Genomic DNA, 16832 nt, shown 5'->3' with positions numbered 1-16832 from the left:
TTGACAATCAGGTATCGCATGTTTTAAAAATTCTTGCAGCACACCAGTTGAAAATCACAGTGTGAGGGTAAGTTTCCTGTTTCTTACCAAGAGAGGATCGACTCAGCGTTTCAACTAAAAAGAGTATTTTTGAATATTCATTGTTTAGAAAGTGACACAAGATAGAGTAGACATTGTTTATCAACCAGAGTTTTAGAATGACAGAGGAGAGACAGACATATTCCATGGAGCAGATAGGAAAAAGAAACAGATTTATGAATATTCATGGGGCACATACACCAGAACCAATTACACAGCTGTGGAGACAAGCTTTGCTGCCCACCAGTCCTCTTTGCTAACAGAACCTGAGTTTGTTAAACAGCAGCACTGGGACAAGACTAAGGTGAGTGAGGTCCTCACCTTGAGTGTCAAATTTAAGAGGGTGCCCCCCAAAAACACCTCACCTATCCAAACAATACCTTAATGCAATGTTTTTAAAAGGCTACATTAATGACTTATAAAATCCCTAATGAACAAACTGCCCAGATTTTTAATAAAGACATTAGAAATCCAATAGGGCTTGACAGGAGACTGCACTGATCCGATCCTGATTTAAAACCCGGATAGTTTGTTCAGTATGAATTTTTTTGTCATGAATATTGACTTTTTTAATATTGCATGAATATATTATTTATTTTTATCACTAAGTTTTGGGTGCCTCCTAAATATTGCACTGAAAATTGGGTCCTCACCTCACCCTAGTTCCCGGCCAACTGGACTCAGGGGTTCAGTTATGATTTTCTCCATTCCCATTTGGCAGACACTTCCTTTCCCCTTGTACCTAGAGTCAGTCACGTGACACAGCGCTGGCTATGTGCACGTAAACAACTCTGCACATGAAAGATTCTCCTATGTTGTTGATTTCTGACACAAAACAGATGAGTAGAGAAGTTGGGTATCCTCCAACCTCCTCTGCTGCCTGCCTTTCAATGCTGCCAGCAGCCATCCCAATGTGAAATAAACACAGAAAGCAAAAGCCAGTTCCATGAGGATGATCGAGCAAAATGAGGGATCCGGGGCCTAGCTGACACTTCTGAACCAGCCCTTTACTTTACTTCTAGTTAGAGAACAATAAGTCTCCTTATGACTTAAACCACTAAACGTCAGTTGTCTGTTAGTTGAAGCCCAGATATTTCTAATTGATGTTTTAAACCTAATAGCCAGGCAGCTTTCAGAGTAAGTTTCTAAATCCCACTGCATTGATGACTTAAAATAGATCTTAATACTTCATCTCTGAATTGTTTCCTTCTAGGTAGCAAGAAAAAGTGCTAAATCTAAAGTAGAATATGATTCTAAACTCTTTATACGTTAGTTAACTATGGAAATGTATGAAAATGAAAACTCAAACCACTCTTCATATAAACTATTAATTTTCCTATTAAATAAGCATTTGTGATACAAATGTTGTCAATGTCAACAATGTCAATAGCATCTCAATTTCTATTTTGTTCTTTAACACGGAATCTGATTGTTTTATTGTCTAAGGGTTAAAGAGAGAAGGGAGTTTTCTCTAAGAGATAAAGAATATCCCAAATGCCTCATAGGCTACCTTATTAGCCTAGTTTAAAGAGCAACAGAATGATCACTGTGGTAAAACCTTTCATATTAAAACCCAAATATGCCTATTTTTCACTTAAGGAAATTGAAACCAACCAGAAAAACAGTAAGAGATTTTCTTTACATCAGTGAAGTAATTAATAGCAGAAGTATAAAAATCACTTCTAGGAAAAATTTTTCTTTTCCAAGGCCAGTTTTCTTAAAACATGAACCATGATGGTTTCCAAAAGAAGACTCCAATATCATGCCAAGATATAACAGCCTTCGCACAGGCACACACACACAGCAGCCTAGGCCAATATTTTTATATATAATGCTAGAAGCCAAAAGTCCATACCTGAGCTTTCAAAATGATAGTCACCACCAATAGATGACTATTTATATTTTAATTAAGGCAAAATGAAAATTCATTACTTCAGTTGCACTAGCAACATTTAAGTGCTCAGCAGCTGCACATGGCTAACACGACCTTATTTGCCAGCATAGAGTTTGAGCATTTCCATCATCACAGGAAGTTCTACTGAACTGCCTTGTACCAGTAGGTCCTCTTACTGCCCCATTTCTAATTGCAGGAGTGAAAAGAAGTAAAAGACCACCTGTAGAAAATCAGCCCTGAAAGGAAAAAAGGAGTTGTACACATTACAACCAAAGGTACTGTGGCTAAATAAATGCCCCTCCCATTTCCTCCCTATGCTTACTATTACCTCTTTTATAAAATTTATTTTTATGGAATATACTGGGGTAACATTGGTTAATAAAATTATATAGGTTCCAGGAGTACAATTCTATAATATATCATCGGTATATTGTAATGTGTATACACCACCCCAAGTCAAGTCTCCTTCCAAGTAACCTACAAATCAGCAATGTTCGGATGTGATGACATGTCTCAAAGCACATATAAGTCAGAAATATTTTCCTCCAAAGATTACCCATGGGCCAGGACAATGTTTAAAGAAGAAACTTTCCATATAAATTATCTCTCTAATAAGATCGTTATCCTAAATTATTAGGTTTTTTATCTTTTAAAACAACTTTGGGGGAAAACTTGACTGATTAAATAGTTTATGTGGTGGGTTTCCATCATAGACCTGAATATTTTGAATTTTAGATAGCTTTTCTGTCACACACATAGTTACACATTTTATTAAATGTTGCATAACATGTTGTTCATAATTAACTTTCCCATTGTAAAGTTGTCACATTATGCTCGGCCTTAGTGCTAAGGAAACTGGGCATAGTGTTTTGACAAACTCGGGCTTCTTCGCAAGCAATTTGATTACCGGGTCTTACATTCTTGGCAAGTCACTGCTTCTCCTCTATAGTTGGAACTTATACAATTTTTTAAATTAGGTTAATTTAGACACAATAACATTTACCAATGCAAATTCAACAACTTTTAACAAATGTATAAACCCTGTCACCACCTCCTCAATGATGATATGAAAATTTGTATTAACTTATATGTTCTCTCCCAAACCTTTGCAGTGAAATTTTTCCATTACCCTGTAACCAAGAAACCATTGATAGGTATTCTATTGCTTTAGTTTTTTCTCCTATAAAATTTCACATAAGATAATAATACATAATATGTAGTCTTTTGTATCTGGAATTTTCCACTTAGCATAATATTTTGAAGTTCATCCAGTTTGTTTGTTTTTTATTGTATTTTCCATTTTACATAATTAATTTGTCCACTCCCATTGATGGACCTTTGAATTTTCCATTTTGGTTGGTATAAATAAAACTGCTGTAAACTTTTGAGCACAAATCTTCCTGTAGACCCTATTTAACATTTCATTACCCTTGAGCAAATACCTATGAGTGGGTTTGCTGGTATTTAGGGTAAGTGTATGTGTAACTTCTGAGGAAACTATGTTTTTGAAAATGGCTGCACCATCATAAATTACTAACAGCAAAGCATGAGGTCCAATCCCTCCACCTTCTCGCCAATGCTTAGTATTATCAGTCTTTTTAATTTCAGTCACTCTGCTGCATGTATAGAGGTATCTCACTATGGTTGTCATTTGTATTTTGTAAACTATAAATCTCTAGTCCATTTTTTTTTAAAATTTGGATTGCTTATTTTCTTAAGTTGTAAGAATTATTTATATATGTAGACACAGGTCTTGTAAATATTTTCATATAGCATCTGGCTTGCATTTCCATGTATTCAATTGTGTCTTTGAATAGCAAAGGTTTTTAATTTTGCTGTGGTCAAATTTCAAAATTTCTTTTATGTGCTTTTTGTGTCTTTGCCTAATCTAAGGTCACAGAAAAATTTTTCACAGATTTTTTTCTAGAGGTTTTATAAATTTAGTTCTTTAGGTCTATGACCCATTTCAGCTAATTTTGCCATAGAGTTGTCCAATTTCTCCAGTACTATTTGTTGAAAGAGCCATCATTTCCTCAATGAATTCCCAAAGCCATTTTGTTTAAAATTAACCAACAATATTTGTGGTGGGTTTAGTTCTGGTTTCTGATTTCTGTTCCATTGATTTATATATTTATTCTTGTGGAAACACCACATTATCTTGAAGTCAGGTGCTCGAAAGTATTCTAAGCTTGATCATCTTAAAATATTTTCAGTTTTTCTAAATATTTCGCATTTCCATATAAGTTTTAAAAACAGCTTTTCAATTTATATAATAGAAGAACAGTAAAATTTTGGTTGGATTTGTTACAAATCTATGAATTGCAGGTTGCCCAGGACCAAACCAAAGAGGGTCGGGCCTGCATTACCACCATTTGTCCACCATCCAGAACTGAAATATCATTGCTGTTATGTACACATAAGGAATTGTTTGACATAGAAATTGGGACTCAAAAGAACTGTTGGCCCAGAAAGAAACTCACTATAGACTGATTCATTTGCCTCTCAGCATAACCATCATTGCTTGTCTCATTTTCGGTTCTTGTAAGTGTATTTCTAGTATCACATGAGCTCACTCATCTAGGGGAAATGATGAACAACATAGACTGATGAACAAGAACAGCATCGATCAGACTGTCAGACCTCAGAGGGAAGGTAGGGGAGGGTGGGGATAAGGGAGATAGATCAACCAAAGAACTTGTGTGCTTGCATATGAGCCTAACCAGTGATCACGGACAACAGTGGAGTGGGGGCATGTGTGGGGAGGGGTTTGGGATGGGAATGGGGGGGATGAGGACAAATATGTGATACCTTAATCAATAAAGTAATTTAAAAAATCTATAGATTGCAATTCATGTGTTATAGCTGCAATACATATGGTACAGATTGATATCTTAAGGCTGAATCTTCTGACTTACAAATATTTGTCGTTTGTTTAAATCTTTTTAATTTCCTTAGTAATGTTTTGCAGTTTTCAATGTTCAGCTACACGTATCTTGTTAAATATATACTTATTTCATATCTATAATACTACTGTAAAGGATACAACTTAATTTCAATTTCTAATTATTAGTTGATAATATATCATAATGCGACATTTTATATTCACTACATATGTTGAAATCATGAGAAATTCACTTGTTAGCTTTGATACTTCTTTTAAAAAATTTAATTAGAATGTCCCGTATAGATAATCTCATTTGCCAAGAAGAGTTGCAATTCTTCCTATCCAATCTGTATGCCATCTATTTGTTTATTATATTACTTTTATTAAAATATATAAATATATTTTATTACTTTTAATAAAATAAATATTAAAAATTATTTATCTATTATTACATTTCAGAGTGGCTAGCACAATGATAATTAAAATCACTGATTGGTAGGAGTCAACTTACTTGTGTGGAAAGCATTCAGCCTTTAACCTTTAACCATTAAATATCATGTTAGATTTAGATTTATTAAGATGACTTTTGTCATGTTGTGGCAATACATTTAACTCCTAGTTTTCATATGTGCTGAAATTTATCAAATGACTTTTTCACTCTAAGTAAAAAAGTATTTTTTACTATAGGTATTGAAATAAATATTTTTAAAGTATAGTTAATACATTGATTTACATTAATTGATTTTTAAATGTTAAACCTTTGAAATCCCATGCAATGTTGCATTTTGGGAATAAAGATCAATTGGACATTATATATATATATATATCTTTTTTAAAAATTGCTGCATTCAACTGATAAAATTTTATTAAGACGTTTTGTGTATACATGTGTGAGATTTACTGGTCTGTAGTTTTATATTTTGAAATGTCTTATCTGGCACAAAACTCAAAAATGCAAATGAGAATGACAATTTTCAGTTACCTTATGGAGAGCTATGAGAAGCAGGTTGCTAGCCATTCCTGGCGTCAGGATCTGGTCTCATGGATTTCAGTCGATAGAATGTGTGGTCTACCTCACATGTGTCCAGGGTGCTACCGAGGTGGGAATGGTCACCTTGTTTTACTGAAACTTGTCACACGGTGGATTGGAGGGATCTTTTCATTTTGGCAGTTAGCGCACAACATCACTGAGCTCTTGATTATGAATGATAACGCCTCCTGCCTCATGCAAGACATATGTGCTCAGGCTCTCTGAAGTCCACCCCTGAGCCACATGAGGGAAATGGGAAAGCAAAGAGAAATCAGATATAACTCCTCTGAGAGATAGAGTAGAACTCTGGCCCTTCTTCACTCAGTAATAAAAGACCTCCCAGAAAATTAAAAGTTAAGGTATTGATTATATTAGTAGACAAACTAAATTAGATTTAAGAACTCACTGGAGTCTTTTCTTTGTCACAATGATGACAGAAACATTTCAGCACTGCTGTCTGCTAGAGTTGGCCTAATGTTTTGTCTCTCAGATGTAGCCATGGCTACTTATCTTGCCTTCATACTAGAACACAAGAGGTCATAAGTCCAAGAAAAATACTGCATAATTAAAACTTTACACTCCATACATTTAATCTCCAACTCTTCCTTCATGCATAAAATAAGGACATGATTTTTATCTACCTTCAGTGTGACAAACAGATAAATTAGCCATTTAATGCTTAGAAAGGCTATGATATGCTTAAAGATGAATAAAACACAGTAACATACTATTTGAGGCCAAATGAAATGAAGGTTTTAAATCAGAATTCTGACACTAACTTTGCAAAATTGTATTCCCAGTTTTAAGGCAATCGCATTGAACTACTTCGCTTATAAAGTATTCCATTTGTACTCTTAAAATAATAAAAACTATTTCCCACCAAGACAAATCAATCAAAACACAAAAATTTTATCTTAGGATAAAATATAGATGTTCACTCATAAATTATTTCACTAGTGGCCCTAGAACACAAAAGTAATACAAAATTTATTGTTAATTCTCAAAACTCAATAAATCACTTTCAGAACCTAATCATTATTTATAAAAAAAACATACAACAGGGACCATCTCAGGGTCTCATCAGTCAAAAGATCAATAACATCAACAAAGTACAATGCAGGTATTGGAACCAGTTTATTTAATGAATAACTCATAGAGATGTTAGAAGAAAATGCAGTGTAGAACCACTAACACCTCTATGCATTTTTAAATAATCATGATATACCTACATTATAGAATTGGAAAGTGGTATCTTTTTTAATATTCCATTTTTTCTCAGATAGCAAACTAGCAACAGACTTTAAAATAAAAAATGTGGCCCTAACCGGTTTGGCTCAGTGGATAGAGCGTCAGCCTGCGGACTGAAGGGTCCCAGGTTCGATTCCGATTAAGGGCATGTACCTTGGTTGCAGGCACATCCCCAGTAGGGGGTGTGCAGGAGGCAGCTGATTGATGTTTCTCTCTCATCAATGTTTCTAACTTTCTATCCCTCTCCCTTCCTCTCTGTAAAAAATCATTAATAAAATATATTTTTTTAAAAATAATGAAAATAAAACTAACTAACTAACTAAATAAATAAAGTGTTCACAACTGCCCTTTTCAGTGTCAAAGGCAGGCAGTGTGCTTGTACTTTAATTGCTTCACTTGCAAACTGGTTCAAATATTTTGCCCATATGATTTTGACATTACTTTACAGTATATGAAACATTCACGTATGCATAACAAAAGTCAAAATATTTATGGAACAATGGACTTTTTAGGGATCCAAATAACACTTTCTTCCCCAAGTAAACTCACAGGAGAAAAACACATCTCCTGTTAATGAAACCAAAGAGAATCACACTTGATTTATGTAAATTTTAGTTTTTACAGAGAAAAGCATTGAGTTCGAGTTTTCTACAATTGGTATTGACTTGTTAAACTACATACAGATTCATATGAAAATATTAAAATGAAATAGTAAAATCAATTTCATGCCATCTATTTTTAATTAAAATAAATTTTCTAATTCTTCCTTGGAGAACGTAGGCCACTGTCATGCAGTCATGTCCATGTGTGATTTACAAAGGTCAAGTGGCAGCTTTGAGAACAGGTGAACAGGGAGAAACACTAGAAACAATTTTAATCAAGATTTCCATACTGGAAGACTGGACTCTTACAGGGACTCAAGAAATCAACTACTACAGCTCCTGTTGTAATGACAAGGGTCCCAGAAACCAGAGAAGAGGAGAAATCCAACCAGAGCCAGGCATCACATGACTGTCTGGGGCATTCGACACCAGACAGCCAAAACTCAGAAGAAAATGCAGTACCATGGACGTGCATGTAACTGTGGGACAGTCATGGGCCACAGGACATATATGGAGCCATAGGACAGGTATGGAGCCATGGGGCTTGCATGGGGCGGTGGGACACGTATGGAGCCATGGCACAGAAATTGTTCCTTGGGGCTCCTTCCAGCATCTCCATCCTTGTTTTCTAAAAGGTTAGTTGCCCTGGCTGATTTGGCTCAGTGGATAGAGCATCGGCCTGCAGACTGAAGGGTCCCAGGTTCAATTCAAGTCAAGGGGACATGCCCAGGTTGTGGGCTCGATCCCCACTAGAGGGTATGTAGAAGGCAGCCGATCAATGATTCTCTCTCATCATTGATCTCTCTCTCTCTGTCTCTCTCTCTCTCTCTCTCTCTCCCTCTCCCTTCCTCTCCGAAATCATTTAAAAATATATATATTTTTTTAAAAAGAAATGTATTTTAAAAATTCAAATAAAAGCTTAGTTCAATGTGCCTCCAAGGGTAAGTGAGGTTGCCCAAGTTACACCATGTATAGTCCAAAGTGCAGCAGGTAGTAGGCCAAGCAATGCCAGTACTCCAGAGACTATGAGCAAGTCAAGGGAAAATTGGAAGAGGCAGGGCAGAGGGCAGGTTGGCAGTTAGCAGAGCAAAAGGAAATTTGTACGTGGCCACTTTGCAAACAGGTAGGAGACAGCCTCTCAGAGGTGGGAGAGGCTGGGGGTTCCCAGAAGTTAATACTCAGAAGAATCAACAGAGAGGTACAAAACATGTCATATGTTTTTATTGTCAACATTAACAAATAAATGCTTTTACCACAGATATGAATACTGGGAAATATAATTACATGATTCAAAAGAAAAAGAGAGGATCCATAAAAAATAATCATTAATCCTGTGGAATCAGACTAGAACCCAAGTTTAAGATTCTGTGCTGAACCCTTTCAGTCATGATTCTTTCAATTACCTTTGACTCTTTGGGGGGATAAAGGCAACTGTTCAAATTCAAGGAACAAGTGCCCCACCCCAGTCCTGCCCCGTGATGGCCCAAGCTAGCATACTCATTTTGATCCCTTCAGATGCTCTTCCTAAGATCTGGGGTCAATTGTTGCTAATCCTTTATCAAGTGTCCATATAGCTGTTCTGAATTAAGTTCCAAAATGATTCTCAGGCCAATCAATGATCCCTATGTAGGACGACACTCAACAAGAACACCAAGGAGTCAGAGATAAAGATCTCAGGGGCCTAAGATTGGAATTAATCTTAATCGTGCCCTGCCTGATTCTGCAGGCAGGAGTGATTTTAGGCATTCATACCAATTGCCACCAGGTAATTCAGTGGCTTACTGAAGAAAAGGCTCAAAATCAGTCACAATATTAAGGCTCCAACGCAAAGAAAGCCTGAGTGTGACATCACTCACCCCATCAGTGGCCTTCCTCCGTGCTTAACGTAAAATTGCTCCCCATAAACCAATTCCTATAACTGTAGCCTGCTCTCGAAATAGCTGGGTTAAACTTTAATCAATAAACAAACAAAAGAAGAATATGGCATGGTCGCCTCAGCGAGCATTAAACATTTAAAACTCATTTCAGAGATGGTTATGAGACTCAGTAAGCATGCTGAGAAACATGCTGTCTTGAATGGTCCCTATATTTTTCCCCTCTTTACTGGAATAGACTTTTAAGCAAACGACAAGGACATAAGTGTGAATGGTTGTCTGTAATGGGCAGGGTGTTTCAGCAGCCCCTGCACACTCAGGGATACATATGCCAGAACATGCAGCCAGGGAGCAACCTTGCAAACCCAGCCAGCTGTTAGAGCGTGTTGAGCAATGAACTCCGGCAGACAAGAGAAGCCCGCAGAGGCTGGGGAAAATAGTCCTGCCACATCTTCTGCCTGGCCAGGTACATTGAATCAAGACTTCCATGAAGGGAGGGGTTGGGCAGGATGAAGAGGATAAAAGGGTTCAAATACATGGTGACTAGGCTCTGGGTGATGATCTCACAATACAATGTACAGATGTTGTATTATAGAATTGGACACCTCATATTTATATGTTATCCCAATAAATCTAATTAAATTTTTAAAATTTAAATAAATAAAATATCTAAAAAAGACTTCAATAAGATGTGCTTATGCCTGGCCAGCATGGCTCAGTGGTTGAGCATTGACCTATGAACCAGGAGGTTGCAGTTCAATTCCTGGTGTGGGGCATGCAGGAGTCAGCTGACCAATGATTTTCTCTCATCATAGGTGCTTCTATCTCTCTCTCTCTCCCTCTCCCTTCTTCTCTGAAATAAATAAAAACACATATTTAAAAAAATGTGCTTAGATGCATTAAGACGTTGCTATAGCATCTGGTTCACTTCACCAATAGCCTCTGTGCAGAGTGCCTCCAGGGTTACCACACTAACTCATGATATTCTAAATGTACATGGAAATTAAGATCTTGCAAGTCAAGATGGTCCAGTCCTTCTTGTATTTCTCCCTTATCAGTATTTCATCCTGCTTTCTCAAACCCTCTTGTCGAGTCATGTGTTGCAGAAAAGCGGCCATGTAGGTGATCAGTGGCCACCTGTTCAGCTGTAACATGAGCCATTTCAAGGACAGAGGGAATCTTTGTGTGTGATTTTGGTCAAGTCTTATCCCTTGTTCAGAGAAGCACTTCCTTCCTAAAACCCCCGTACTCTGGGCCCTTGCCCTGCCTACTCCTTCTCAGCTGACATGGAGGTTCTCAGGAACTCCCTCCCCTTCCAGCCACCCCCACCCACTAACTTTCCTGCATCCTGGGTGCCTTGGCCACTCTCCCTTCAGCCTCACTGGAGGTGGAGTCTCTTCCTGTAAGCTAATCCCCCGCATCCTACCCCTCCTACAGCCCTGGACTTTGCCTAATCAATTATCTGCCCCTATTCTTCTCTCTTCAGCCTCTTGCATCACCTGGCTTCTTCCCATGGCCATTTAGGGATGCTTAAATAATACTCTCTTAATAGCCATCCCCTGTTCTCATGTCCCTGCTGGCTGAGACAATCATTCTCTCTTTTTATATTGATTTCTTCATCCCACATTTATCCCTCTGCTCATCGCCATCTAAGTTTTTCCTCCTGCACTGCCCTAAACCTGCTCTGATAAATGCTATTTGTTTTTGGTTGAATGGGGTCCTCCCAAAATACTTATTGAAATCCTAATCTTGGATACCTGTGAATGTGGCCTTATTTAGAAATAGAGCCTCTGCAGAAGTAATTAGCTGCATCGAAATCATGTGGGTTAGAATGAGCCCTAGATGCAATATGATTGGTGTCATTATAAGAGGAGAGGACAAAAAGACAGACACACAGAGAGAAGGCCAGGTGGCTACAGACTCAGAGATTGGAGTGATGAGTCTACATGCCAAGGAAGGTCAACAATTGCTAACAACCCTCAGAAGCCACAAAGAGGAAAAGAAGGATTCTTCCCTGGAGCCTTCAGAGAGAACATGGACCTGCCAACACCTGATTTCAGACTTCTGGCCTGCAGAACTGTACAAGAAGAGATCTCTGTTCCTTTAAGCAATCCAGTCTATAGTGTTTTGGTACAGCAGCACTAAGAAACTAATATACCATTGCTTTTCTTGGAACACAGGATTTTCAGTGCTAACCTAGGAAAGTCCCTGGCAAACCAGGGTGAGTTTCTCACTCTACCTTCTGGCCCACATCTTCCGTAACTCTCTGCATCACTGAATACTATGATGGCCACCTCCCTCTTGAAAAGTCCCCTGTTCTTGGATCCCATGATGCCTTGTTCTCAACTAGATAATTCCTTCTGATGGCAGGTAAAAACTCAGCTTTCTCCATCTAAAATCATCACATTCCTCAAATCTATTTCCCCTTCTTCCTTCCATATGGGATAAACAGCCAAGAACTTGAGGATCATATTCAATGCTTCCTTCTCCCTCATATACCCATTAAATCATCAACAAAAATCCCCTTCAAATTCCTAGAATCCACCCACTTCTTCCCATTTCTACTATTGCTCCCTCAGCCCAGACCCACATAACTGCTCCCTCTGATCAGATCAGCAGCCTCAGAATGGGCTGTCCCTGCCATCATGTTGCCACCCTCCAAGCTGAGCCTGTCCAGATAGCTGGCGGACTTCTTAAGATGCCTTCCAACACCTTGCATTATAAACTCCCACTAACCACTTTAGCCTCACCTCGCTTTACATCCTCTCTAAAACTTAGACTAAGATTTCGTGACTCCCTGTACATGCCTCTTGCAGAACACTATTCTCCCCTCCCTCACTTCAGGACCAATGCACTTGTTCTCTCCCTGGAACACCTCCCGCTTCATGAGATTCACACACACCTGCTTACCATTGTCTGGGACTGAGCTCTGGCATCTCCTCATCCTAGGAAGCTTCCTTAATCACACTCCTTCAGACAGGCTGTCTGGCTCAGATGCCCCACTGCTAAGCTCCCATAGGCCCCAGCAATGGTACCAAATAGGTCCCTTAATAGGATATAATACAATGGTCCTTTTGGTTTATATTCCTAAAGGTATTCAAATATGTTAACACAGACTGTGTTTTTTGCCTCTAGCTCCTCAATATTTAGCACAGACCCTCTTACATAATAGGTACCAATTAAATGTCTGTTGTACATTCACTCCTAATTTAGAACGTGCAAATTAAAATAAGCTGAGATGCCACTTATGAGCTATAAGATTGGCTCAAATCCGAAAGACTAATAGTATACTTTGCTGGAAAAGCTGGTCTTAAACAGATACTCATATCCAGAGTAAAGAGAATGCAAAATGGCACAACCTTCATTAATGGAAATTGGGCAATATCTAGCAAACCACGTGCATTTACCTTTTGACACAGCAATCCCAATTCTAGGAATGTCTCCCAATGGTACTATCGCAAAAATATTAAAAGTTGACTGCAGGAGGTGCTACTCATTTTAATAGCCCATTAAATGGACTATTTTAATGGCCCATTTTAATAGTCCATGATCACAAATGACAGAAAATAACCTAACTATGTTCATCACATAGTAAGAGCTACGTGGCTATAAAAAGAAATGACATAAATCTATACTACTAGTGAGTGGCCTCCAGGATATATCATTATGTCAAAAAATGCTACATAGAGTAAAGTTTGTATGTATGCAAGCTTTTATCTAAGAAAGGAGGGCAAGAATATGTGTGTCTATACATATATGTTTGTATTAAAAAAGAAGCATGAACTTTAAACACTAAGTAAAAGGTTAGCTAAAAGCAGAGACTAAACAGGTTGAGGAAAAGAGGAAGAAAAGCTAGTTTCCTTGAACATCCTTGTTTGATGGATTTGACTTTGAAGCAACACATAATAATGAGATGTACATTTTAAAAATCTCTAAAAAACAAAGGCAAAATTCAACAAAACTAGTTGCATTTTGAGTTGGCATAACCATACAAGAGGAAATTATTTCAAGTGATTTCAAGGCAGTAATTCTGCTTTAATCTCCCAATGAAATGTATATGCTACCAACGAAAAGAAGAGAATCATCATACAGGGTTTTCAGTAGTCAAAAATGATTCCAGTTGCATGAAACTGTTATTCCGAAACAGCTGAGTATATATTCAGGAAAAGGCAAAGGAATAATTATATTGGCTGCAGAGACTCAGGATTCTGTGCATGGGAGAGAAAGATGTAGACAGAAGACAGAAGAGGTTCAGGAATACCTGACAGTCCGGAGGTGACTTGAAACTAACTGTCTAGAGCAGGGGTCCTCAAACTTTTTAAACAGGGGGCCAGTTCACTGTCCCTCAGACCGTTGGAGGGCCGGACTATAGTTTAAAAAAAACTATGAACAAATTCTTATGCACACTGCACATATCTTATTTGGAAGTAAAAAAACAAAATGGCAAAAACACCCGCATGTGGCCCACGGGCCGTAGTTTGAGGACGCCTGGTCTAGAACGTATATATGGTGCATTTTTAAAAAATGTTCTCCTCAGTTCAAAACACCTAACTGAGCACCTCCATGCAACATCAGCCAAAAATAGCAGGTTGTTGGGTCTACGTAAGGAAATGACTAAGAGGAGTCAGTGACATCTTGTTGTCCCAGAGTGTCAGCAGGTAATCAGAAGCAACATGGGTTGTGTCAAAAGAACTCAAATGCAAGAGGCTCACAGGATCTTGAGATGTGATTTCACCATCTATAAGAACAAAAACTGTAACTGCTTCAAATAATACAAATGATATGTCAAAATTACAGCCATGTATTAATAATAACTCTAATAATCAGCCCTGGCTGGTGTGGCTCCATTGGTTGTAGCATCATCCCATGCACCAAAGGGTCTCGGGTTTGATTCCTGCTCAGGGCACATACCCAGGTTGTGAGTTTGATGCCTCGATCGACAGGTGTATCTCTCTCTCTCTCTCTCTCTCTCTCTCTCTCTCTCTCTCTCTCTCTCTCTCGTCAATTAAAAAACATATCCTCTGGTGAGAATTAAAATCACCATCATCATCAAAATAAGAAAAATAAACAGAAAGCAAACATTACACCTTATTTGTCCTCTTTGGGTAATGCTAAAAAAACAACTCACTAATCTTAAAGAAACTGATTCAGCCATTCCTATATAAGGGGTACCCTCAGGATAATCAAATAAGATGGTAAAGAAAAGTTGTTTTGTATAGAAATATTCTTGCCATTAAATGAAGAAGAATGACAAGATGAGGAAATTCCAGGTTTGTACCCATGAATAAATCAGTAAATTTAGGCAGTGATCATCAATGACTGCTAACTTCACACCCAGTCATTATCTGCCTCCAATGGAAGTACACAGCACCATCCATGACAGAGTGGAGACAGAAAGATCTGAACTTGATTCTAAGCAGTCTTGATATCACTACAAATTTACGGGCACATTCAATTCAGAAGGACATTTGAACAACACCAATGGGATGCATTTGGCAAAACCCACACTGTGGGAAATTCTATACTACTAAGAACTTAAGAGTTTTTTAAAATAATTAATTTGCAAGGGGAGCAACAACAACAACAACAAACAGTAAATGATTAAAAGTACTCAAAAGATACACCACCGATTGCAATATGTAAACTTGATTTAGATCTTGATTTAATCCCACTGTTATAAAAATGCATAAACATCCATGAGACCCTCCGGGACCTCACAATACTCACCAAATGTCTGGTGACATTACGGAATTATTTTTTGTTGTTGTTTTTGTCTGTTTGATATGATAATGGTATTTTAAGTTCTCTTTTTTTTGATAGTCAAACTGAAATATTAAAGATACAATTATAAGATTTATTGTTTGCTTCAAAATAATTTGGTGGGTGTGGTGTGAACTACAAGTGAGGATTTATTTTTAAAAAAAAGTGGGCCATGAATTAATAAATACAGGGTTTGGGTACTACTTAAACTATTTTTTCTATTTTTGTCTATTTGAAATTATGATACAAAGTTTAAAAAGTAACAAAACATAAAACTATTGGATAGATTATTAAAATACAATGACTGAATAAGTATGGTTCACTTGATAATATAACTGAGTTCATTGAGGACAGGGATAAAGACATTTCGATTTCTTCCTGCATGCTGAGTGTCCGGGGTGAAAAGAACCCTAAATAAATTCTAATTAATGAAAAAACACATGAGTGGATACGCATAACAATTCATTAATCCCATTGATCCATAGAGGAACAGAGACAATTAAACCAATTCTGTCTGCCATACAATGCAAGTTAGGAACACAAATCACATGTTTTGTGGCAACACTAAGGTTTTGTGGGGAAATGCTGAGCTGAGATTTTTGTTTTGTTTTCCTTGACTTTGGTGTTATGTCTGTGGGTCACATTTTTACCCCCTGGTTCAAAGGCCCAGGATGCTTCCAGCACCTGCTACATAACAGTGGTCTCAACACAGGGGCTTCCTTATCTGTGAAAATTCTTGAGTTAGTGATCCGTTTCTGGACATGAAGGATTTCATATTTTTGCTCCTATTTTGAACAATGTCTAAAATCAGAGTAATGGAGCAACTGCTCTCCTCTGTCACTGAGTGTGGAAAGTGCCGTGGCACTCAGACCATGCCTGTCCCTTACCTTTATAGGAAATGACAGGGTGCTCCGCTCTCTGGCACTGAGAAGCGTCTGTCGTGGGCTGGGCCAGCCTCCACCAGCCCAGGCTGGAGAACAGCCACGCGATGACACAGGGGCCCTTCATGGTGGGCAGGAGGGCTCGGGCTCTGCGCTTGTCTTCTAACCAGAAGCTCGTCCTCCCGTCATGTGGGAAAGGTGCCTGAAACACAAAGGAGAACACCTGGATGGAACTGAGCTCATGGGATCCGGTGGTGGCCTTTTGGTCATGCCCTGTTACCACTACCTTAAAGAAAAGAAAAGAAAAAAGAGCTGAGAGCTTTGACAAGCAGACGTTTCTCTAGCTTATATGTCAGACACATGTGAGTGTATGTGTGTCTCAATGAGGACCTTTTTCTCACGATAATTTTATGAGATAACCTATTTTTTATAAAAGGAGAAATGTTCAAGTTTAAGCTCCACAGAAACATCAGGGTCACTTTCCATGGAATGCAGTTTAAGCGCTGTGATCATCAATTGGTTTTCCCTTGGAACATGCAAACACAGACCTATTTGTGGAAACCCTGAGAACCCTGTCCTTC

The 16832-nt window shown here is 38.1% G+C and overlaps 1 protein-coding gene across 1 annotated transcript in view; it reads right to left on the bottom strand.

The window, feature by feature from the left end:
• Positions 1-16378, bottom strand: part of SEMA5A (semaphorin 5A) — a 246985-nt gene extending 230607 nt beyond the window's left edge. The window contains exon 1 of the mRNA XM_008151651.3: positions 16258-16378. Within this exon, the coding sequence (XP_008149873.2) occupies positions 16258-16378 (121 nt within the window). The remainder of the gene's footprint in view (positions 1-16257) is intronic.
• Between the last annotated feature and the right edge of the window lie 454 nt (positions 16379-16832).

Source organism: Eptesicus fuscus, chromosome 4, assembly GCF_027574615.1.
Source record: "Eptesicus fuscus isolate TK198812 chromosome 4, DD_ASM_mEF_20220401, whole genome shotgun sequence".
Taxonomy (NCBI): Eukaryota; Metazoa; Chordata; class Mammalia; order Chiroptera; family Vespertilionidae; genus Eptesicus; species Eptesicus fuscus.
The sequence above is the reverse complement of the archived record's forward strand: the minus strand, read 5'-3'. Positions and strand labels throughout refer to the sequence as shown.